Here is a 26327-nt window from a genome sequence, read left to right as displayed (position 1 = left end):
ACAGCACTAGTTAATACTAATTGGTGATAACACAGATTTGTTTTTAAATGTATGTATACATTTTTTTTAGCCTTTTCAAAGAAAATCATATCGTAACAAATGATATGACAATGTCATGGTGACCACGCCCCACTATGCCCCTAACCATGCTACTGCCATAGGTGAAGTGAAGTATATATTTATATAGTGCTTTTCTCTAGTGACTCAAAGTGCTTCACATAATGAAACCCACCATCTAAGCTACATTACTAGTACTAGGATGTACAAGTACATCCTAGTACCGTGAGGGTACTAGGATGACAGGGGATGCAAAACAATAACAGTACTTTTTCATAACATGGTCACTACTGTCTAGTTTCTCTTGTTATATTCTTATTTTACTGTTGTATTTTTATTCCCATTGTTGCTTTTTATTTTTCTTCTTATTGTAACATTTTTCTATTTTGTTTCCATTTATACTTTTTAAATTGATCTCAATTTTGTACACTGCTGCTGGAATTTTAATTTTCCTGAAGGAACTCTTGAAGGAATCAAAAAAGTACTATCTATCTATCTATCTATCCATCTATCCATCTATCCATCCATCCATCCATCCATCCATCCATCCATCCATCCATCCATCCATCCATCTATCTATCTATCCATCTACATTAAACCACTGGGAGCAGGTGGGTGGAGTGTCTTGCCCAAGGAGACAATAGCAGTGACTAGGATGGCAGAAGCGGGGATTGAACCAAGAACCCTTAAGTTGCTGGCACGGCCTCTCCACCAACGAAGCTATGCAGCCCCATCTTGGCAATCGCAGGGAAACCCTGATCTTGTTGACCATTTCGCACAACATTATTCACAAGCATGTTCAGCTGTGAATGTCAATCAATCAATCAATGTTTATTTATATAGCCCCAAATCACAAATGTCTCAAAGGACTGCACAAATCATTACGACTACAACATCCTCGGAAGAACCCACAAAAGGGCAAGGAAAACTCACACCCAGTGGGCAGAGAGAATTCACATCCAGTGGGACGCCAGTGACAATGCTGACTATGAGAAACCTTGGAGAGGACCTCAGATGTGGGCAACCCCCCCTCTCTGTTGTCTGTCTATCTGTGTTGGCCCTGCGATGAGGTAGCGACTTGTCCAGGGTGTACCATGCCTTCCGCCCAATTGTAGCTGATATAGGCACCAGCGCCCCCCCGCAACCCCAACAAGAATAAGCGGTAGAAAATGGATGGATGGATGGATGTTCCAGTGCTGACACCGATGCAGAGAGTGACGTTTCTAATTTCAAATAACACATTTGGAAAGAAGCAAAAGTGTTTATATAATGTCTCCGCCAGGCCTTCATGGTTTGGTTTCGCATTTTTGGAAGTTATGGGGCTCACAAACACACAAAAACAGGTACCAACAGGTAATAAAATAGTGGTTTTGCATAATAGGACTCCTTTAACTATATAACTGTCAGGCTTTCCCCTGACAGTTTGTCTATGTTTTAGTTTTTTCCTCTGCATTTGTCTGTTTCCTCTGTGTTTAGTATCTCCTGTCTTTAGTTCCTGTCTAGTGCTCTTATTTTGTCAACTTCCTTTCTTGTTCCCTGAGTGCTGTGCTCCTCCTCAGCTGCGGTTGATTGGCACCTGGCCACAGCTGTCGCCAATCAGCCCGCTCCTATTTGTACCTGCTTTGTCTTGTGTCAGTTGCTGGATCATTGTATTTTCGTTGCCACATATCACTCTTGTCGTGCTACCTGTCGTGTCGTTTTGTTACAGCTACTACCTGTCATGTTACATTTTGTCCTGGTCGTCGTAGCGGTAAGTTGTTTGTTAGTATTAGTTATTTCCAGTTTTTCTGATTGCTATCCACTAGCTTCCATGCTAAAGTTCCTTTTTTGTTTTCTAGCTTCCAGTGCTAGCTCCCTTAGTTTGTCATTCCGCCCACGTGCGTGATTTTTGTTTGTTCTTGTTTAGTTTTAATTAAATCATGTTTTCATATTCTATGCCTGCCTCTGTGTCTGCATCTTGGGGTTCATCACCAACTAACTGTGACAATAACATTACACACCTCACCTGGCCAAGTCTCATGACAAAGTGAGACCTCTTTTTTACCTTGACTGCGCATGATCTTTGAGCTACACGTGTTTATGTTGTTGCAGTCGTCTTTAGAAAGCTCGTTTTACAACGTGGACAAATGAATAACATTGAAACAGTCTCTTGTTAGTATCGCAGAAAAGTTATTCCGCAATAAATTTCAACACAGTTTGTCACCCAGCCCTAGTTGTGGATTTTATTTTGTTGCTGTACCCAAAATGAACCACACTTTACCCTTAAATCCAAGATCATGCCGTAGCTTTACATATTTCAGGGGGAAGTGAACAGAATGAAAATTAAAAGCTGCAATTAACATTTGTCAAGAAGTTACGTGTGTTTGAGCGATTCCCTAACTGGTGAAGCAGATGTCATTTGACAGTCGCCTGGATGTGTTGCTGATGAGTTTGTAGCGACAGCAGCTGTCTCTCAGTGTGCTTTTATTCTTCATATGGAAAGAAATCTCAATGGGGAGCCATCACACACTGAAGATGCCAGTGAACGCACCCCCAGCTCACTTCTGTTTGTTGCAAAGTCAGACAAAATAATAGGACTGCCCCCCCCAAACTCGTCAAATAACTCAATTTAATGGTAGGGCTTTTCTCAGCCACTAATTTTTGGAAATGGTTGAATAGGAATGAGGTTCGCTTCCCTTTTGGTAAAAAAGGGTCCAAAGTAAAGTCTGCTGGGGAATGTAAAGCAGGCTGCTTCGCAGGAACGCCACAGACTGATTGACATGCGAGGAAATGTTGCATTTGATCCATCTGACACATGGGATTCTTTATTTAGGGATGTATGCAAGACCAAGTGCTCTCACGTTCAAATTGCAGTCTTCGTTTTCACCTCCTGGAAGTGCAGGTGTTCACCTTACAAGCTCAAATCATATTAGCAAACAGGTTTTTCGGGGGGTGTTTTGCTGCAAGATGACTTTCATTCACCCTGTCAGATTTCTCATTCTAATGGCTGATGACATCACACAGAAATGCCAGCAAGATGCTATTCCTGTCATTCCGCCACCATCAATATCACAGTTTTTGCCCTCACCTTAGAGCCCAGTGGACACAATTTACTTCCAAAAATGACATCTCCTTTACTTGCTATAATTGCTCGCATTTACACTCAAAGGCGTCAACTGGAAAAGGACAACTTTAGGTATTTTTATCAACCTTGTCGCTTGGAAGTGAAGCAAACACAACCTTTTGGAAACTGAAGATTGTAACATAAAGCAACATTTTTAACTGTCATACGTGTGTTCAAAAAGTAAAATAAAACTAAATAAAACATGACAGCTTTTTACCGTATTTTTTGGAGTATAAGTCGCTCCGGAGTATCAGTCGAACCTGCCGAAAATGCATAATGAAGGAAAAAAACATATATAAGTCGCACTGGAGTATAAGTCGCATTTTTTGGGGAATTACACAACACCAAGAATAGACATTTGAAAGGCAATTTAAAATAAATAAAGAATAGTGAACAACAGGCTGAATAAGTGTACGTTATATGACGCATAAATAACCAACTGAGAAGGTGCCTGGTATGTTAACGTAACATATTATGGTAAGAGTCATTCAAATTACTATAACATATAGAACATGCTATACGTTTACCAAACAATCTGTCACTCCCGAGTATAAGTCGCACCCAAACTATGAAAATAACTGCGACTTATAGTCCGAAAAATACGGTAGTTGAAGGCAGGTGGGCTTAATGCCTTGCACTTTTAACACGTTTGACTGGCATACAAGTGTAAAAAAAATATCTAACCACTACAAAATAAAGGTGCTGTTTATAATACAACTTTTTAAAAAGAAAAAAAACGGTGACATGGTTGTGGGACTTTTTGTGGCTTCTCGGTGGCAGAGGGGTTAGTGCGTCGGCCGCACAAAACGAAGGTCCTGAGTAGTCAGGGTTCAATCCCGGGCTCGAGATCTTTCTGTGTGGGGTTTGCATGTCCTCCCCGTGACTGCGTGGGTTCCCTCTGGGTACTCCGGCATCCTCCCACTTCCAAAGACATGCACCTGGAGATAGGTTGATTGGCAACACTAAATTGGCCCTAGTGTGTGAATGTGAGTGTGAATGTTGTCTGTCTATCCGTGTTGGCCCTGCGATGAGGTGGCGACTTGTCCAGGGTGTACGCCGCCTTCCGCCCAATTGTAGCTGAGATAGGCACCAGCGCCCCCCGCGACCCCAAAATGAATAAGCGGTAGAAATGGATGGATGGATGTTTGTGGGATAGAAACGGTTTTCAAAGTAGATAAAAAGTAAAATGTTTACATCAGGGGCGCTCACACTTTTGCTGTAGGTGAGCTACTTTTCAATTGACCAAGTCGAGGAGATCTACCTCATTCCTATTTATAATTTATATTTATTTATTTATGAAAGAGACATTTTTGTTAACAAGTTAATGGTGTTTAATGATAATACAAGCATGTTTAATACACATAGATTCCTTTCTTTCATGAAGACAAGAATATAAGTTGGTGTATTTGATTCTGATGACTTGCATTGATTGGAATTAGACAGTGGTGCTGATAACGTCCGCATTTTCAAATGGAGGAAAAAAAAAATCCTGCTTTCTGTCCAATACCACATGAAAGTGGTTGGATTTGGCATCTCATTTGTCCAACTCGCATACTCGTTTTTAAACACTTTGTCATGAGAGTAGCATATGTGTGTGGCCCTTTAATGTCTGGCACCAGGTGAGTGACGTCAGTGAGTGTGCGGGTGGGCAAGCAAGTGAAAAAGCGGTCGCTGAGGGCGGGGGAGAAATACATTGGCATCAAACTCCGTAGCTTGCTAGCTTGTGCATGCTAGCTTTCTGAGACTCTTATTTTGTTAGCATAGGCAGGATGAAACAGGTCTTTTATGGTGAAGACAGGAACTGTGCAGTCGGTCTTTAGAGTTTTGACAGTAGGTACGGAGTCTCTAGAAATAAAATGTGTTTCTCTGCGTCCGCCCTGTTAGTGATTTTTTTCTTAAATATGAGCTCGCAGCAGCCAGCGTCATCTCACAAGATCCTCGGGTGCCGAGAATGTCAAACAACTGACGAAAGTGAAGTCTTGGTATGATTGATGATTGCTCATTTTTATGTATATTTTTTAATGCCTGGCTTGAGATCGACTGACACACCCTCCGAGATCGACCAGTCGATCGCGATCGACGTAATGCCCACCCCTGGTTTACATAATCAAGTAAATGGTCCCAAATTAAAAAGAAAAACACTCATTACCTTAAATCAGGGGTGTCAAACGTACGGCCCATGGGCCGGATCAGGCCCGTGAACAGGTTTTATCCAGCCCGCGTGATGAGTTTGCCCGGTATAAAGATTAGCTGTTTTGTTTATTTAACAAAATAAACTCCTGTTCTAAGTGTGTCCACTGGATGTCACAATAGCAATTATGTTCGGCAAGCAAACACTTTATACCAAGGCCAAGCAGGAGTAAAGGTTGAATGTTGCTACTCTTCCTTGATCCACATGAAACTTAGAACCTTCCGGTTTATGTCTTCTGCTTCGAACACATCGTCATTTGGGACCCTAACTCCTCCAAAATGTATATGTCAAACACTAGAAAAGTGAACTTGACCCTTTCGAATAGTTTTTACCTCTGTTTCTTATGGTTTGTTGAGTTAGCACTAGATTGATACGTGGACATGACAAAGGAGGTATTTGATACCTTGGAATAGGGCTCGGCGATATTGCCTTTTTTTAATATCGCAATATTTTTAGGCCATATCGCGATAAACGATATAAATTTCGATATTTTGCCTTGGCCCTGAATGAACACTTGATGCATATAATCACAGCAGTATGATGATTCTATGTGTATACATTAAAACATTCTTCTTCATACTGCATTAATATATGCTAATTTTAAACTTTCATGCAGAGAGGGAAATCACAACTAAGTCAATTGACCAAAAGTGTATTTATTAAAGTTATTAAGCAATGGCACAAACATTCAAGTCATTTCCAAAACATAAATTGCAAGATTGTCAGAAACATTTTAAGTGTCAAATAAAAATGAGCTGCATAATAGGAAATCAAATAGTATTTGTCCTTCACTATGTGGTATGTTACTAAGGTTATGAAATTCTCTTCATTCTCTAGCAAGTGACTTTACAAACGATGCTAAGTATTAGCAGTAATATTACTTTTTATAGCAACGCTCTTTCCCCCCACTCTTGACAAATTACAGTTGTCTGTTCGACATATTCCCACTTGAAGCCGAACCACCGCCAAATGATGGAAACCCTGCTGTTTTTATTGGGAATTAAGTCTTCCTTCATTTGTTACCAGATCCGCGCCATCTTTCTCTCGTACGGCTACGTTAGCAGCTAACTTTAGCCACACCGCTAGTTCTCTGCTCTGCGAGGGCGTGTATGTGACGTGTGACGTGACAGTTTGTGACGTATGTAAGAATGTGCGCCTGCTTGTCTGCGAAAAGGAGACACGGGAAAAAGCAAGGAGAGCCTGAAGTGTACGCTTTGAGCTAAAAGTCTTGCGTGAGAACGTATACTCGAATATTACGATATAGTTATTTTCTATATCGCACAGAGACAAACCCGCGATATATCGTATATATCTATATATCGCCCAGCCCTACCTCGGAGAGTTTAGGTGTTGTGTTTTTTGTTCAATCCGACGCTCATTGTGATTTTGAAGCTCCACCAATTTCCTCTGAATTTTCCACAAACTTGATGTGTTTTTTTCAGAGGATTATTTGCAATATGTATGTTTTCAGAATGTGATTTTTCTATTGTTGGCCAATGTAAAACAAAGAAAACAACCTGGAGTTGTCTTTATTTTTAAGTTCTCATGCCATGATTTTACCATTGCGGGTCACTTTGGAATACATTTTCCTCCATGCTGCCCCTGAGCTAAAATTAGTTTCACACCCCTGACTTATATGTACAAAATGATAATTACTTTATGTTTGTCATCACACGCCCTGTGATGAGGTGGCGATTTGTCCAGGGTATACACCGCCTTCCGCTCGATTGTAGCTGAGATAGCCACCAGCGCCCCCCGCGACCCTAAAGGGAACAAGCGGTAGGAAATGGATGGATGGATTGTCATCACACTTAGACTTTTTATTTTTTTATTGAATCTACTGTTACTTATATTTGTATTTATTTGTCACAGACTAATTCAACCACTCGAAACATATTTGGCTTTACTTGTTCACCTTTGCTCATAAACACATCACTCATTCCCTCCAGCATTTCACTGGCTTTTTTGCGATTTTTGCAGCCTAAAATACTTGAATTTGCATCAGAAAGTTGCTGCAAGGTTACCCAGAAGCCTAGCACTGTTGGCAGGCACATGAAATAAGTCTGCGTTACTATACAACTTTGTAGTTTGATCACTGATCCTCCCTCATCTATAGACAAAACAAACATAAGTTTTGATTAAACAGTGGACGTGTGGTGTGAGCGCTGCTCAGAAACACATTACCTTGCTGAACATGTCGCTGATTGACCAAAATGTTGGGAAATGAAAGCCTTTGGATAAAGTTGTGAGGCTGCATTTATTGTGTTAGTTATCGTAAAGGAGACATTGCAAATTCCTGGAAAGCCTGAATTTAACTAACCGGATCCTTGTAGTTCGCTGAGCTCCAGACAAGGATCTGGGATCGAGGGCGATGCAAACTCCTTCAAGATAACAAAAAATAATAAACCAATCAGGATCGCCGGGCGGGATTTCATAGATGTGACGTAGCGCTGAAGCGACTGTTTGATACAAACAACAATGGCGGCACGCAGCGAGGAGTTGTGTGGTGACATTGATTTTGCTGTTGCAACTGTTTTGTCGAATCTATCGAATATTAATTCTAACCCTAACCCTAATGTTCAACAATTTCAAACCAAGTTCTCTGTCAGACGTTCGTCTATGCTTTTTTTGTTGGCGACTTTGTGAACTATTGTTTTGCTGTTCCAAATGAAGTTTTCTTTGCACAAACATCGATCGTCAACTGACATTGTTGTTTCAGGAAAAGTTATCTAACTTTTCGTTCTGTCGTTATTCAATATTTTGGCTGTTCTGTTTTGGATTTCCCATTGTCGCTCTCATCAGCTTCACGGGTTGATTTCGATGAGAGTGGTTGGAGTAGCACGTCATTCAAGATAACAGACAAGTGGTTTATTTAATCACATATAATGATTTTTTTTTACAAGGCCCCGCCTTCTGAAAAACATCTCCTATTGAGATGTCCCAGATCCTTGTGTGGAGCTCAGCGAACTACAAGGATCTGGCGAGAGTCAGGTAAGAATTCAACGCGTCTGCCAGAGAATAAGAAAAAAAAAGTGCAGGAATGATTAGTATTTCCCACTAAACATCTTTGTCTCTTTGTCTCTGACCTTTTTTTTAAGAACGTGAGTAACAAAATATCTGGTGAGGAGATTTTGGGAGCCTGGCATGAAAACACATTCAGTGTAGGGTTATACAGTATACTGGTATTCATAAAGTTCCGTGTTACTAATGAATTAAAAACAAAACAATAGTTAAAAAGTACCGACACTTTTTTTTTTGTCTCGGGGCATGTTGATCAATAAACACATTCACTGCACTTGCAAGCAAAACCAGTGTGAAGACGTATTTTGGCATTAAACCAAACGATTAAGGAGGACCTATGAATGCAGAAGTGCTGCTCTAAAGTAAAGGTTTAAAACATAGCTAGTTAATAACCCATGTTTCTTACAAATATCATTCCGACAGGATGAGGATTAGCTGAACTTTCAGTTCCCACTTTAGGAGGATGCAGTGGTTAACCGCGAACAACAAGCTAGCGCTCCTGAATGTAAACAAAAGGGTGGGTCTACGCAGATATTGATTGTAACGACATCAAGTATAAGAGCTGTATCTCGTCGATACTACAATTTACATCGAGATTTTTTATCATTGCAAAATATATATATATTTTTTTATTTAATTATGTTTATAAACTCTGGAAATAAGTCCCTGGACACAGGAGGACTTGCAATATGACCAATGTGTGACCCAGTAAATACTTGGTATCGTATCGTTACCCAAATAATGGAAAGTGTCCAATCAACAGAAGGATAAGCGCTTGTTACATTTTAACAGAAGTGTAGATACAACATTTTAAAACAGAAAGTTAGCAGATATCAACAGTACATTTTCAAATAGATTAATAATCCTTCCATTTTCTACCGCTTGTCTCTTCATATCTTTGACAACATAATACAACGAGAAATGACACAATATGTTATATATATATATGCAGCAAAATTAGGAGCCTTTGTAACCCATTTGCTTACTTAAAGGCCTACTGAAAAACCCACTACTACCCACCACGCAGTCTGATAGTTTATATATCAATGATGAAATATTAACATTGCAAAACATAACAATACGGCCTTTTTAGTTTACCAAATTGCAATTTTAAATTTCCCGGGAGTTTCTTCTTGAAAACGTCGCGTAATGATGACGTATATGCGTGACATCACGGGCTGTTAGGAAATATGAGCGCTGAACACACACACAGCTATAAGTCGTCTGCTTTAACGGCATAATTACACAGTATTTTGGAGATCTGTGTTGCTGAATCTTTTGCAATTTGTTCAATTAATATTGAAGAAGTCAAAGTAGCGAGATGGAGTTGGGAAGCTTTAGCCTTTAGCCACACAAACACACGGTGATTCCTTGTTTAAAATTCCCGTAGGTGAAACTTTACTATGGATCACAGCGACTGAATGTCAACCAGCAGGTTTCGGTGAGAGAATTGTGGTAAAAAGTCGCATCTTACCGGATATCAGCTGAGCTTGTGCCGCCCATAAAGCTGCCGTCGACTTCCCTGAGACATTGCGCGTCAAGTCACCCGTGAACACACACCTCCGACTATTAGGTACTGTTAAACTCACTAAAACACTAGCAACACAACAGAAAGATAAGGGATTTCCCAGAATTATCCGAGTAAATGTGTCTAAAAACATCTGAATCCGTCCAATGCAATCACGTTTTCTTTTTTTTTCTAGTCCGTCACTATCAATATCCTCAAACACAGATCTTTTATCCTCACGTTTGTTTAATGTATCATAACATTTTCTGTTAAAAAAAAGCCAATGATGCCATTTTTTGTGTTCCCCTTTGTTTAGACAAATATCGAAGTATCGAAATACATTTTGGTACTTTTAGCAGTACCATAATATTGGTATTGGGACAACCCAGTCCATCCGGAAAGTATTCACAACGCTCCACTTTTTTTTTAAATCACATTTTGTTGTGTTATATACATGGGATAAATCTATTTTTGTCCTCAGCATTCTACACCCAATACTCCATAATGGCAATGTGAAAAGTATTTTTTTTTTTAATTAAGCACATTTATTTAGGATGAACAAAAAAAAACATATTTGCATAAGTATTCAGTATTCAGACCCTTTGCTCAGTACTTTATTGATGTACCTTTGGCAGAAATTACAGCCTCAAGTCATTTTGAATACAATGACACAAGCTTGGCACACCTATCTTTAGGCCCATTCCTCTTTGCAGCACCTGTCAAGCTCCATCAGGTTGGATGGGAAGCGTTGGTTTTCATCCAGGATGTCTGTACATTGTATTCAAAAAGCTTTGAGGCTGTAATTTCTGCCAAAGGTGCATCTGCCACAGCCTGTTGTGCCAGGCTGAGCCCTATTTTTAGTTTGTGAGTATTCTCTTGTGTTTTGTACTTTAGTTCCTGTTCTGCGCTTTTATTTTGGTGGCACCTCCTGTTTTGTTGCTGATTTTCTGTAGCATTCTACGTGAGTTCTTTGCTTATGTCCAGCATTCCGTTTTTGTTTCCTTTGTAGTCTGTCAAGTTTGATCTTAAGCATAAAAAAGCATAGTCCCTATGATTTTAGAGCTTCTTAACTGCCTTTTTTTGTTCAGTTATTAAATACCTTTTTCACCTGCATGCAACCTCCTCGACTGTCTGCATTAAAATCACAGCAACCTTTCCCACTCACACAACACATTCCTGACAGAATGTCCTGACCCCGTGATTTGCAGACAGGGACTCTGAGATTATTTTTTGGGCTGAAAAACTCTGTGGTACCCCCCTGAGGTACTAGAGACATTTATGTGGGGGCCAGATGGCGGTCTGGTCTCAATAGACTCTTTTCGGCTGAGTGCTGAGCCTACATGTTGCAGACGAAGGCGGAAGTTGCCGTTGTCGCAACGGGCAGCTCTCGTTGAGGACTATGGGTGAATATGGCAAACCAAACCGCAATGTGACTGAACGTTTTATGTCCTGGGCATACTTGCCACCCTTGAAACCTCCGAAACAGGGAGATGGGGGGGTGGCAGGCGGGGTTTGGTGGTAGCGGGGGTGTATATTGTAGCGTCCCGGAAGAGTTAGTGCTGCAATGGATCCTGGGTATTTGCTCTGTTGTGTTACGGTGCGAATGTTCTCTCAAAATGTGTTTGTCATTCTTGTTTGGTGTGGGTTCACAGTGTGGCGCATATTTGTAACAGTCTTAAATTTGTTTGTACAGCCACCCTCAGTGTGACCTGTATGGCTGTTGATCAAGTATGTCTTGCAGTCTATAATGTGTGTCTGCCAAAGCCTTGTACAACATGAGTCTAGGTCGTCACGCTGTTTGTAAGGTGAATGAGCCAACGCGTCGTAAGGTCGTAGAGGTTGACAAAGACAGCATTGTCACGGCATGCCCATAATATATTTATACGGGCGAACATCGGGACAATCCTTCGGGAGGGTCACCGAATGTCTCTGGGCAAAATCAGGAAGATTAGCAAGTATGTAGGTAGCTAAGGCGGGATAGCCATTCAAAGACAGATTACTTAGCAACACGTTTCTGCATCCAGTGGCCCCTAGGCAAATTGAGTTTGAGACCCCTGATCTTAATAATACAGAAAAAAATCTGTAAAATAATGGTATTTTTCTGTGGAACTGCCATCATTTTCACTTCATTAAAGGTGGTTGATCGTAATAATTTGGAAAAACTCTGTAGAATAAAGGTATTTTTCTGCAGAACTGTTTGCATCCTCACTTTATTAAAGGTGGTTGATCTTGATAATTACAATATTTTTCCGCAAAACGTTTCATGAAAATTTCTATAAATATGTTTTTGATCATTATTTGGTTTATAATATTTTACTTTAATTATATGGTTTTCGTTTGGCAGCCGTAGCTGCCAGTAGATGACCGTTTTTTTACATAATTTTTTTGTACAGTGTAGTGAAGACTGAGAGATCAAATGAGCTTTGCTTCTTCCTACTCTTTTTTTTTTTTTTTGGGACATCTTGAATAGTTGAACCTTATGCAACTTGTAAATATAACCTAAAACTAAACTTTAAAAGTAAAGCATTTTGTACATTTTTAGCTTAGAAAAAACACTTTCATTCTGGCTTTGCTAAGTAGAAAGAGTAAAATCAGCAACTGCTGGATGCATTTAAAAAAAAAAAAAGAAGCATGATTAAGTGATGAGGTTGGCATCCTCTCAGTCTCGCGTCAACGTCCTGATGTTATAATTACTCACACAATTTACGCCCAGAAACAGTCTCAAGTTAGCAAAATGTGAAAATGATTTTGGGCGCCTGATCCTCATTTGGCACAGATTCGCCTCACTGTGCTGCTAATTATTATAATAATTAGCGGTGGTGGCATTCAGGTAGCTGCTTTCAAGGCGCGAGGTCAAAACAGCATCCGCTAATTAACGCCAAGCCCAAAGTGCCACTTGATGATTTGCCAAAAAAGAAGTGTTGTCTTAAAGTGAAATTTTAAAAAGTGCCAGCCAAGGACGTGCCAAATTCGTAGTGGTGGCATTGAAAAGTCAATTGACCAAAACTGTATTTTCTTCATTCTCTCCCGGGTGACTTTTTAAATGAAATAACAAATTAGTAGTGCTGCTCCCTTTTATAGCAACACTTCTGCTGCATACTTTTTATATTGCTGTTGTATGCTGAATATCTTGCCGCTTGAAGCCAAACCACCCCCAGATGATGATCCCCCTGCGTTTTTTTTGGGCATTAATTGTTCTTCCTCCATTTGTGATGAATTTAGCACCCTCTCTCTCTTGTAAAGTCACTCAACTCGCTCCGCTGCCGTCCGCTCCGCTCTGCTTGCGTCTAACGTTAGCCATGCTGCTACCTCTCTGCTCTGCGAGAGCGTATGACGCTAAACCCGCAACAGTATGTGACGTATGTACAAACCCCGTTTCCATATAAGTTGGGAAATTGTATTACATGTAAATATAAACAGAATACAATGATTTGCAAATAATTTTCAACCAATCTTCAGTTGAATCCACTATAAAGACAAGATATTTGATGTTCAAACTCATAAACTTTAAGTTTTTTTGCAAATAATAATTAACTTGGAATTTCATGGCTGCAACACGTGCCAAAGTAGTTGGGAAAGGGCATGTTCACCACAGTGTTACATTACCTTTTCTTTTAACAACACTCAATAAACGTTTGGGAACTGAGGAACCTAATTGTTGAAGCTTTGAAAGTGGAATTCTTTCCCATTCTTGTTTTATGTAGAGCTTTAGTCGTTCAACAGTCCGGGGTCTCCGCTGTCGTATTTTACGTTTCATAATGCGCCACACATTTTGGATGGGAGACAGGTCTGGACTGCAGGCGGGCCAGGAAAGTACACGCACTCTTTTACTTCGAAACCACGCTGTTGTAACGCGTGGCTTGGCATTGTCTTGCTGAAATAAGCAGGGGCGTCCATGATAACGTTGCTTTGATGACGACATATGTTGCTCCAAAACCTGTATGGACCTTTCAGCATTAATGGTGCCTTCACAGATGTGTAAGTTACCCATGCCTTGGGCACTAATACACCCCCATACCATCGCAGATGCTGGCTTTTGAACTTCGCGCCTATAATAATCCGGATGATTATTTTCCTCTTTGTTCTGGAGGACACCACGTCCACAGTTTTCAAATATGATTTCAAATGTGGACTCGTCAGACCACAAAACACTTTTCCATTTTGCATCAGTCCATCTTAGATGAGCTCGGGCCCAGCGAAACCAGCGACATTCCTTGGTAAATGGGTTTGGCTTTGCATTGTAGAGTTTTGACTTGCACTTACAGATGTAGCAACCAACTGTAGTTACTGACAGTGGTTTTATGAAGTGATCCTGAGCCCATATGGTGATATCCTTTAAACACTGATGTCTGTTTTTGCTGCAGTACCGCCTGAGGGATCAACGGTCTGTAATATCATCGCTTACGTGCAGTGATTTCTCCAGATTTTCTGAACCTTTCGATGATTTTACGGACCGTAGAAGGTTATATCCCTAAATTCCTTGCAATAGGATGAATTGAATAACGTGGACCACGACTGACTTAAACAAGTTGAAAAACTTATTTGGGTGTTACCATTTAGTGGTCAATTGTACGGAATATGTACTGAACTGTGCAATCTACTAATAAAAGTATCAATAAATCAATCAATCAAAGCTTGTTGAGAAATGTTATTTTTAAAACTGTTCGACAATTTGCTTACAAATTGGTGACCCTCGCCCCATCCTTGTTTGTGAATTACTTAGCATTTCATGCAAGCTGCTTTTATACCCAATCATGGCACCCACCTGTTCCCAATTGGCCTGCACACCTGTGGGATGTTCCAAATAAGTGTTTGATGAGAATTTCTCAACTTTATCAGTATTTATTGCCACCTTTCCCAACTTCTTTGTCACGTGTTGCTGGCATCAAATTTTAAAGTTAATGATTATTTGCAAAAAATATATATATTTAGCAGTTTGAACATCAATTATGTTGTCTTTGTAGCATATTCAACTGAATATGGGTTGAAAATGATTTGCAAATTTATTGTATTTCGTTTATATTTACATCTAACACAATTTCCCAACTCATATGGAAACGGGGTTTGTAAAAAGGCGGTCTTATTTTAAGTCTCTGTGAGAAGGAGACACAAGAAGGAGTGAGAAGAGCCTGTAGTGTAATGTCCGCAGCTAAAAGCAACTGCGAGAGAACGTATACTCGAATATTACGATATTGTCATTTTCTATATCGCACAGAGACAAAGCCGCGATCTATCGTTTGTATCAATATATCGCCCAGCCCTAATTCAAATACAGTGTTACTGTTCAAACTGTGTCATGATACAATGTACTTTCTAAATAAAACCCCTGCCTTGTTTTAATGAACACTTAGGCCTACTACGATACTGTATTTAAATGTTGATCATTTTGGTGGTACGTCACGAATTTGACCCGGCGGTAAAAGTAAGCATGCACTAATAAATTTGGGGAGCGGGTTTTACCCAGCAGTAAAACAAGGCAGGCGCATATTACATGCCCGGCGGCTATTCAAGGAAATACGGTAGTTCAAATTTCCAAAATTGTTGAATTAATAACATTTTGATTTGAGGATGTTGCAATATTAATTAAATATTAACGTTATGTTCTACTGTTTGCTCCAATTTACATCCTTTGCTCTGTCCACCTGTCCAATCTGCGTTTGTAAACAATACGATTTTTTTTTCATACTAAAAATATGGATCTAACCACTGTGGTGTTGACCTGATACTTGAAAGTACTTTGAAGTACTTGGTATCGTTACTGTCAATAAGAAGATAATATTTTGCCCCCCCACAGACACTCTCCACCGTGAATTTAAATACTATAATTTGTCTATACAATTTTTGTTATTATACCTCTGCATAACATCCATCCATTTCCTACCGCTTGTCCCTTTCGGAGTCGTTGTAAGTTTAACATTAGAAGAAACAACACATCAGTGTTTCCTGGTCTCCCAGTGTGGTTACAGTGAAGCCAAGTGCTTCATATGCTTCATCATATTATGTTGGGGCCCGCTCCAAAATTTGAGAAGGACTGTTGTTCATACCCTCAGCTTTGTAATATCAGAGGTATGTAATTGGTCCTTTTTCCTTTATGTCAAGTCTTTACAGTAAAGCCTTTGGCCACATGACAAAATAACAAGAACACTTAAGTGCACACAAAATTATTTGTTTGAAGTGGGAATCCTTCTTTCCTTTTTATTTTCTTGTGTTTTGATTACACATGGAAGCAACTCAATCATATCCGTGGAAGACTTCCTACTTTCACTATCCAATGAGTCAGTGCAGCGTTGAGCCTCGCTATGACTTACCTTCTTGAGGGGCCTACAGCGAGCCTTGAGGTTTAAGGTGAACTTTCACGCCCAAGCAGCAGCAGCAAGAAGAAGCATAGCGAAATTTGCGATGGTCTGACTGGCCCTGCAAGCACTTCTGCTTATTATTCAAAGCTAGACTCGCCACACAAACCAGCCTAGGTTCGGTTTTTGAGGCTTTTTGTTACATTCCGAAGCTAAATGATGCACATTTTTTTTATTCTTGCATGTAACACTTTGAAATCTGTTTGCCTAATTGTGAATAGTCCACAGATTTGCCAGTTGACACTGCTACAGTGGCTCCTGAATACATCACTAATATCTACGCTATCAATCAGTTAAAGTTAAAGTACCAATGATTGTCGAACACACACTAGGTGTGGTGAAATTTGTCCTCTGCATTTGACCCATCCCCTTGATCACTCCCTGGGAAGTGAGGGGAGCAGTGGGCAGCAGCGGCGCCGCGCCCAGGGATCATATATGGTGATTTAACCCCCAATTCCAACCCTTGATGCTGAATGCCAAGCAGGGAGGCAATGGGTCCCATTTTTTTATATTCTTTGGTATGACTCGGCCGGGGTTTGAACTCAAAACCTACCGATCTCAGGGCTGACACTCTAACCACTAGGCCACTGAGTAGGTCAAACTCGACATTATTATTAGAGATGTCTGATAATGCCTTTTTTGCCGATATCCGATATTGTCCAACTCCTAATTACCGATTTCGATATCAACCAATACCGATTTAAAGAATTGTGGAATTAACACATTATTATACCTAATTTTGTTTTGATGCCCCACTGGATGTATTAAACAATGTAACAAGGTTTTCCAAAATAAATGAACAAGGCACTGCCATATTTATTATTGAAGTCAGCAAGTGCATTATTTTTTTAACGTGCCTCAAAACAGCAGCTTGGAATTTGGGACATGCTCTCCTTGAGCAAGCATGAGGAGGTTGAGGTGGGCGGGGTTGAGTTGGGGTGGGGGGGGGGTCGGCTAGGAGGTAGTGAGGGGTGTATATTGTAGCGTCCCGTAAGAGTTAGTGCTGCAAAGGGGTCTGGGTATTTGTTATGTTGTGTTACGGTGCGAATGTTCTCCCGAAATGTGTTTGTCATTCTTGTTTGGTGTGGGTTCACAGTGTGGCGCAAATTTGTAACAGTGTTAAAGTTATATATTGTAGCGTCCCGTAAGAGTTAGTGCTGCAAGGGGATCTGGGTATTTGTTATGTTGTGTTACGGTGCGAATGTTCTCCCGAAATGTGTTTGTCATTCTTGTTTGGTGTGGGTTCACAGTGTGGCGCAAATTTGTAACAGTGTTAAAGTTGTTTATACGGCCACCCTCAGTGTGACCTGTATGGCTGTTGATCAAGTATGTCTTGCATTCAGTTGTGTGTGTGAAAAGCCGTAGATATTATGTGGTTGGGCCGGCACGCAAAGGCAGTGCCTTTAAGGTGAATGGCGCTCTGTACTTCTCTCTATTTCCGTGGACACAGCGGCGTTTTAAAAAGTCATACATTTTACTTTTTGTAAACGATACAGATAATTTCCGATATCGCATTTTAAAGCATTTATCGGCTGATAATATCGGCAGACCGATATTATCGGACAGCTCTAATTATTATCTTTAAGGTGTATTTTTGGGCAGGTTGTATTGAAAGTAATTTAATTGTGCAGGGGTGCTTAATGTGACAATCATATTAGCTGTTTGATGCCTGCTTCATTCATTCAGTCATTTATTGTTATGCATAACCACATTTTGTTGGAGAGAAAAACAAGTCAGGAGCCTGTAATGTAATGCCCGCAGCTAAAAGCAACTGCGTGAGAATGTATACTCTAATATCACGATATAGTCATTTTCTATATCGCACAGAGACAAACCCGCGATATATTGTGTATATCGATATATCGCCCAGCCCTAATTTACACCTCAATTATTTCCAAACGGTGCAGTAAAATGGCTCAGCAGACAAAACAGAAGTCATTGTCACGGACCCACCATCTGCGAAAGTTAATTCTCCAATCAGCTGAAGTGACTCAATAACTCGGTGACGTCTTGGTGAATTTACTGAAGAATTTGTGAAACTGAAACAATACAAAAATAATGCCTTTGTAAGTTAATAAAACCAACACAAACACTCTTTAACGTGTTAGCGTATTAGCTAATGCTAACAACATTACATACCGAAAGCATGTTTTCGGTTTTCCATTCCAGCCAAGAATTTTCATTACGGTGAATATCTAATAAATAGCATCCCTAATTTGTGGTAATTCATCTACCCCAGGGGGTCTGGAATGTAAACCCTGTAATAATGGAGGGAAAACTGCATAGGTATCATTTACCATACACACAAACCCATGGGATTTTTTCAGATAAAACTTAGTTCCCCTAATAGACGCGGGGTTGTCTCTGCAGTTGAGTTGGGCCACCGTATGAGGGAATATGCTAACATCATAGATTGATGTTGGAACTTGTCTAATGCAGGTAAAAAGATCCTGTGGTGCTTGTTGGGCTGCTGTTGGTTTTTTTTTTTCCGGACTCTCAGGGGGTCCTTGGCTTGTTGTTGTGATATCATGGAACAAATAGCTTGGTCGAGCAGCTGAGCAGACTTCCAGTGCAGGAGAGGGCCTGACTTGATGCTGTTGGATTAATCACCAATAATGATGCAACTGTCAGCAACAGCCAGGATTATGTGTGGTGTTAGTACGTATGGGTGTGGTGATGTGTGTGAAGATACTCTGGCGTTATTTACACATGTCATTTTTATTTGATGAAGCGATCAAATTCATGTGCACGAAGATCTTTATTTTAGAAAAGTAGCATGCACATAATTATTCCCAAAGCACGACGAACCAAATAACTTTCAGAAACATTGACATTTGTTTCCTTGGCCAATATGCTCCTATTTACTTTCTCAAAATTTCATGGAAATATTTCCAAAGTCTGTAAGGATGTCATGCATGAATTGCGCTTTAAACCCGTTCTGTTTTCAAAAATGTCTTTTGATATAATCCTATTAACTTGAATGTAAGGTAAGGAAGTCCATTTTCTGGACAAAAGACAACCTTTTTAAAATGATGTTTTCAATAATAACAAAATAAAACCTGGTGAACTGTGGGATTAGTTTGATGATTGATCCGCAATTTCTTAAAATTTACTTCTCCACTTAAACAAAAATATATGAGTGTACTTTCAAAAGCCATTCACATGCTGTCATTCAAGTTTTGTCCAAAAATGTGGAAACTCTTTACTCTTTTCAAAAGTCTTGAGTTTTTAAGGACACACGTTTATGTTTGCGTGTGAGTAAAAAAGTAATGATTACCAAGATTAATGGTAAACTGTGGTAAAACTCAGGGTCAGTGTAAACTTTACTGACCTATTGAGAAAATTTCTCTTTGGTATTGTGTTTTGAATTTAAATGATTTGGGGTTTCAGCTACTGATTGTTTTAATAATCGAGTAATGTATCGATTAGTTTGTTCTAGGTTGTATGGTATACCTGTATTGGTATAGTACCGCGATACTAATGAATCATATTCTGTACTATCTGCCTCTAAAAAGTACCGGTGCCCACCCCCCCTGCGTCCCCTGTTGTTATCATGTCGTGTCAATGTTGGTTTTACATGCAGAGGAGCATGTTCGAGAGTGCACAATCACAGAGTACTCACAAACAGACACAGCGTGTAGAAAGAAAAGGGAGAACGAACCCATTTGATAAAGATAAAGGGGAATTTATAACACTGAAACGCCCTCAGGAAGAGGTGCTTTAAGACATGACTAGCTAGCTAGCGGGTAAAGTTGAGCTGCAGTCTGCAGTGTTTTAGCTACTTCTAAATCACAAATCCTCGCCTCCATGGCGACAAATAAAGTACGTTTCTTACAAGTATCATCCCTGCAGGACAAGGAAAAGCTAAGCATGCTTCACTAAACATTGTAGCTCACCGGCATCAAAATGTCAACAAACACCATGGGTGTATCTACACCTAACATTCACTGTAATGATAGCAAGTACAGGAGCGTATTTTGTCGATACCATTATGATCACTTCGATTTTTTTGGGCATCAAACAATCTTTTTTCTTTAAAAAAAAAAAGTATATTATGTTTATAAACTCAGAAACACATGAGGACTTTGAATATGACCAATGTATGATCCTCTAACGACTTGGTATCAGATGGATACCTAAATTTGTGGTATTATCCAAAACTAATATAAAGTATCCAAACAATAGAAGAATAAGTGATTATTAAATTTTAACAGAAGCGTAGATAGAACATGTTCAAAGAGAAAGTAAACGGATATTAACCGTGAATGAACAAGTAGATTAAGAAGTCATTTTCTACCACTTGTCCTTAATAATTTTGGCAAAATAATAGAATGGAACATGACACAATATGTTACTGCACATGTCAGCAGCTAAATTAGGAGCCTTTGTTTCCTTACTTACTAATAAAATACAAGTTGTCTTGTATGTTCACTATTTTTTTTAAGGACACAATTGCAATAAGAAACATATGTTTGCCGTTTAATGTGCCGTAAGATGTTTTGTTAAAATAAAGCCAATAATGCAGTTTTTTGTTGTCCCTTCATTTAGAAAAGTATTGAAAATTACTGAAAAGTATCGAAATACATTTTGGTACTGGTAGCAAAAATTTGGTATCAGGACAACACTAATTGGTTCTATTAATCGAGTAATCGGATAAAACACACTTGCCTCAACGCACATTTGAGGGAAAGTAGTTGAACCATCAAAGATTTTTCTGCATAACCTTCAATTTTTTTGTCATGCAATAAAATTGCACTTTTAGCATCTGTGCATTAATACAAATGCATCCATCTTATCCAGAGGATAAGCGGAGGAAGATGGAGTGGGATGGCGTGGCACAGTTGAGAGAGTGGCCTTGCGCAACCCGAGGGTCCCTGGTTCAATCCCCACCTAGTACAAACCTGTCATGTCCGTTGTTTCGTGAGCAAGACACTTCACCCTTGCTCCTGATGGGTGCTGGTTAGCGCCTTGCATGGCAGCTCCCTCCATCAGTGGGTGAATAGGTGAATGTGGAAGTAGTGTCAAAGCGCTTTGAGTACCTTGAAGGTAGAAAAGCGCTATACAAGTACAACCCATTTACCATTTATCCGAGATCGGGTCTCAGGGGCAGCAGCCTTAGCAGGGAAGCCCGGACTTTCCTCTCCCCAGCCACTTCTTCCAGCTCCTCCTGAGGGATCCCGAGGCGTTCCCAGGCCAGCCGGGAGAGATAGTCTTCCCAATGTGTCCTGGATCCTCCCCGTGGCCTCCTACCGGTCAGACATGCCGAAAACACCTCCCGAGGGAGGCGTTCAGGTGGCATCTTGACCAGATGCCCGAACCACCTCATCTGGCTCCTCTTGATGTGGAGGAGCAGCGGCTTTACTTTGAGCTCCTTCCGGATGGCAGAGCTTCTCACCCTATCTCTAAGGGAGAGCCCAGCCACCCGGCGGAGAAAACTCATTTCGGCCGCTTGTACCCGTGATCTTGTCCTTTCGGTCATGACCCAAAGCTCATGACCATAGGTGAGGATGGGAACGTAGATCGACCGGTAAATTGAGAGCTTTGCCTTCCGGCTCAGCTCCTTCTTCACCACAACGGATCGATACAGCGTCTGCATTACTAAAGACGGCGCACTGATCTGCTTGTCGATCTCACGATCCACTCTTCCCTCACTCGTGAACAAAACTCCGAGGTAATTGAACTTCTCCACTTGGGGCAAGATCTCCTCCCCAACCCGGAGATGGCACGCCACCCTTTTCCGGCCGAGAACCATGGATTCGAACTTGGAGGTGCTGATCCTCATCCCAGTAGCTTCACACTTGCTGCGAACCGATCCAATGAGAGCTGAAGATCTTGGCCAGATGAAGCCATCAGGACCACATCATCTGCAAATAGCAGATACCTAATCCTGCAGCCACCAAACCAGACACCCTCAACGCCCTGACTGCGCCTAGAAATTCTGTCCATAAAAGTTATGAACAGAATCGGTGACGAAGAGCAGCTTTGGCGGAGTCCAACCCTTACTGGAAACGGGTCCGACTTACTGCCGGCAATGCGGACCAAGCTCTGACACTGATCATACAGGGAGCGGACCGCCATACTCTCTGAGCACTCCCCACAGGACTTCCCGGCGTACACAGTCGAATGCCTTTTCCAAGTCCACAAAGCACATATAGACTGGTTGGGCAAACTCCCATGCACCCTAAAGGACCCTGCGGAGAGTATAGAGCTGGTCCACAGTTCCACGACCAGGACGAAAACCACACTGTTCCTCCTGAATCCGATGTTCGACTATCCGCCATAGCCTCCTCTCCAATACACCTGAATAGACCTTACCGGGAAGGCTGAGGAGTGTGATCTCACGATAGTTGGAACACACCCTCCGGTTCCCCTTCTTAAAGAGAGGGACCACCACCCCAGTCTGCCAATCCAGAGGTACCGCCCCCGATGTCCACGCGATGTTGCAGAGTCTTGTCAACCAAGACAGCCCCACAGCATCCAGAGCCTTGGGGCCTTGCCACCAAGGAGCTTTTTAACCACCTCGGCAACCTCAGCCCCAGAAATAGGAAAGCCCACCACAGAATCCCCAGGCACTGCTTCCTCATAGGGAGACGTGCTGGTAGAATTGAGGAGGTCTTCGAAGTATTCCCTCCCCCGATCCACAACATCCGCAGTCGAGGTCACCAGAACACTATCCCCACCACACACGGTGTTGACACTGCACTGCTTCCCTTTCCTGAGGCAGCGGATGGTGGTCCAAAATCCTTTCGAAGCTGTCCGGAAGTCGTTTTCCATGGCTTCCCCGAACTCCTCCCATGTCCGAGTTTTTGCCTCCGCGACCGCTGAAGCCAGTACCTGTCTGCTGCCTCCGGAGTCCTATGAGCCAAAAGAGCCCGATAGAACTCTTTCTTCAGCTTACTGTTTTTCGCCAAGATCACATAGACACACACGCAGGCACGCACGCACGCACGCACGCACGCACACACACAACATCGCTCTCATGTGCGCTGTATTGCAGCGACTGTGCAGAAACGTCTGGGCACTCCATGTGGTCCGTACTTTATCATATTTTATTAGTAACACTCATTAAACAATTATTTTCAGCAACACAATATCAATCAAATGGTTTTTTTAATTAAATAATATATTTATTTGAGGATGGATGGATGGATTTTATTAAATGTTGCAGTTTGTAAAACCGTGAATAATAAAAGCACTCCGATAAACTCACGGTCCAGTGAAAATGCTAATTTCTGAGCGAATCAAGTTATTGTGCTAACCACTAGCTATTTTAAATGCTAACATGTATACACATAGGCCTGGGACAGAATTTGATAAGTCAATTAACTGACGATAAATGAAAAATAAGTCGGTAATTTTTCCAGCGTCGATAAACAAGGCTGCCGTGTAACATGTAGTAGCGAAAATAGACAAAATGATCACAAAGCCAAATGCCACCATACCAGTGTCGGAATATTTTAGTTTTAACATTTGAAACAAGAAGATATTATTGACACTGAGGAGTCCATACTCACTCCCATTTGTGTACAATGTGAGTGCATACAATGTCGTCAGGATTTGCTAATGTGCTGACACATTTACAAGTGCCTGTAACAGCATTATTAACTTATAATGACATTGTTTTTGTATTGTTTCAGTTTCACAACGTCCTCTGTAAACTCACCAAAACGTCATTGTGAAGTTATTGAGCCTGTTTAGTTGTTTGGAGAGCTAGCTTCCGCAGCTAGTGGGTCTGTGACCTCTGTGTTGTTTGATCCCCTGTTGTACTGCCTTGCTACAAACACTGTTTGGAAACAGTTAAAGTATGTCAATAAACATTTACAAAATATTTCTTTGTAAATTACTCATTTCGCAATGTCTGCGGCTTATATGGAAAAATATATTTTTCCAGAAATGTAGTGGGTGGGACTACAGTCTTGAAAATACGGTATTTATTTTTTTCCTCTGAATTGGTGCTCTTAACAATCACGCTAAATCACTTCTTAAAGTTTTGACTCTTTTTCTAGTGCAATGGACTAATACATGTTACTGCACATGTGCAGGCCGAAACCAAGGAAAAGGTCATGTTTCTTCTGCCAAGAATTGATCACTTGGTTGTCCAAGTCAAACGATGAAATGTTGGATTCAAGGTTCTGAGTTGCAGCCCAACTGCTGTTGAAATGGATGTGTAATATTTACTAACTGCTGGATGCAGCACACATCCCAAGCTCTGCAGGCTGGCAAATCTTGTTTTGTGCAGGTCTTGATGGTGATGATCATTGGCAGCCATTCAGGCTTTGTGTCAAACGATGCTTACTGGACTGAGAGCAAGAGTTGTTTTCCTCTCTCCCACTGGCACGCGTGTCTTGCTTGTTCTAGCATTCCTTGTTCCTAAGGAGAAAACGATGGGGTGAAGTGTATTTTGATCATCATCTTCCTCTAGGGATATCATCCATGCTGGGAGTTGTTGCAATTTCCAGCTGATATAATACTTACACAGTAATATCAAATTCCAAGCATGAATAGCTTTTAGAATTCTATGATTGTGTTGCATTTACAACCCACTGGCATAGCACAACATTAACATTTGACTACTTCACTGTTCTTACTATATAGGGTTATTATAAAAACACCCGACTAAATAACATTTATTTTCCCATAGTTTCGGATGGGCAACTTCACTACGCAGGAGCAAGGCATCATGGGAGTGCTGGTCTAATGAGGGAGAGAAGAGCAGCTGGGGACTTGTACTGGTCCTACTCAGGTAAAGTTCTAATTTCACTTTTTATTATCTTCTTATATCTTTATATATATATATATATATATATATATATATGTATATATATATACTGTATATACATACATATATGTGTGTGTGTGTGTGTATATATGTATGTGTGTATATATATATATATATATATATGTATGTATATATATATGTATGTATGTGTATATAATATATATTTATACATATAAATTATATGTATGTATGTACATATGTGTAATACGTATAATACAAATGTATATGTGTAATAATACTCTCACAAACAATATATATATATATATATATATACTTTGTTGCAGAGTGGGCAATGAGAGAGGTGGATTTAGGTAGTGCCTTTTTGATGGATGCTGTATGCGTCTGCGCTTGTCTTCTTCAGCCCAGTGGAGATTGTTATATTGTGCAGCTCCATCTCGGACAAGCTGTCTCCAGGCCAACTTGTTGGTTGATGTGGTCTCCCAGGCCTTAGGATCTTTGTGGCACTTTTTGACATTTGTTTTGATATTGCCCTTAAACCTTTTCTTTTGTTTTCCTGGGGCACGCTTTCCTTTCAGGAACTGGAAGTGTAGTACTTGTTTTGTTGAGAGGCGAAAATCAGGCATGCCAAAACTTGATGAGTCAATTAACCGTTGATAAATGAAAATTAAGTCGGTAAGTTCTCCAGCGTCGATAAATCTCCATGCGCATGCTTCATGAGCATTCTCGCTTTTCATCAGTTTCAGCAGCTGCACGCATTTGTGCCCCAACGGAATGAAAAGAAGAAGGTGAATTATCTTGTCCTTCATTAAGCTTCTTTGACTTTGTGAGGAGAGGCAGGGCCACGGCTCTTAAGTTCATATCGAAGTTTGAGTTTTTTAAAATTAATTTGTGTGTTCGGACAACTATTTTGCATCAGTTTCTGTGGCTGCGGACGTTTGCAGTACAAATAAACACTACTAAAGATAACCACTTTAAATCACCTGATGGTTAGTGTTACCGTGTTAAATTGAAATGATCAAAGAAATGCCCTTCAAATGCACTTTGATGCGGACGGTCAGACTGGTAGTAGCTTGCTGGCTAACTTAAATGCTAACATGTAAACAACAGACGGGGTGGTATAGCTCGGTTGGTAGAGTGGCCGTGCCAGCAACTTGAGGGTTGCAGGTTCGATCCCCGCTACAGCCATCCTAGTCACTGCCGTTGTGTCCTTGGGCAAGACACTTTACCCACATGCTCCCAGTGCCACCCACACTGGTTTGAATGTAACTTAGATATTGGGTTTCACTATGTAAAGCGCTTTGAGTCACTAGAGAGAAAAAGCGCTATGTACCGTATTTCCTTGATTAGCCGCCAGG

General features: G+C 40.7%; 1 protein-coding gene across 1 annotated transcript in view; it reads left to right on the top strand.

Annotated features, from left to right (window-relative positions):
* Positions 1-26327, top strand: part of LOC133535390 (receptor-type tyrosine-protein phosphatase gamma-like) — a 470092-nt gene that overhangs the window by 62382 nt on the left and 381383 nt on the right. Inside the window, exon 2 of the mRNA XM_061875204.1 lies at positions 24874-24975. Coding sequence (XP_061731188.1) covers positions 24874-24975 — 102 coding nt within the window. The remainder of the gene's footprint in view (positions 1-24873; positions 24976-26327) is intronic.

The sequence above is a fragment of the Nerophis ophidion genome, linkage group LG16 (assembly GCF_033978795.1).
Source record: "Nerophis ophidion isolate RoL-2023_Sa linkage group LG16, RoL_Noph_v1.0, whole genome shotgun sequence".
Taxonomy (NCBI): domain Eukaryota; kingdom Metazoa; phylum Chordata; class Actinopteri; order Syngnathiformes; family Syngnathidae; genus Nerophis; species Nerophis ophidion.
The sequence above is the reverse complement of the archived record's forward strand: the minus strand, read 5'-3'. Positions and strand labels throughout refer to the sequence as shown.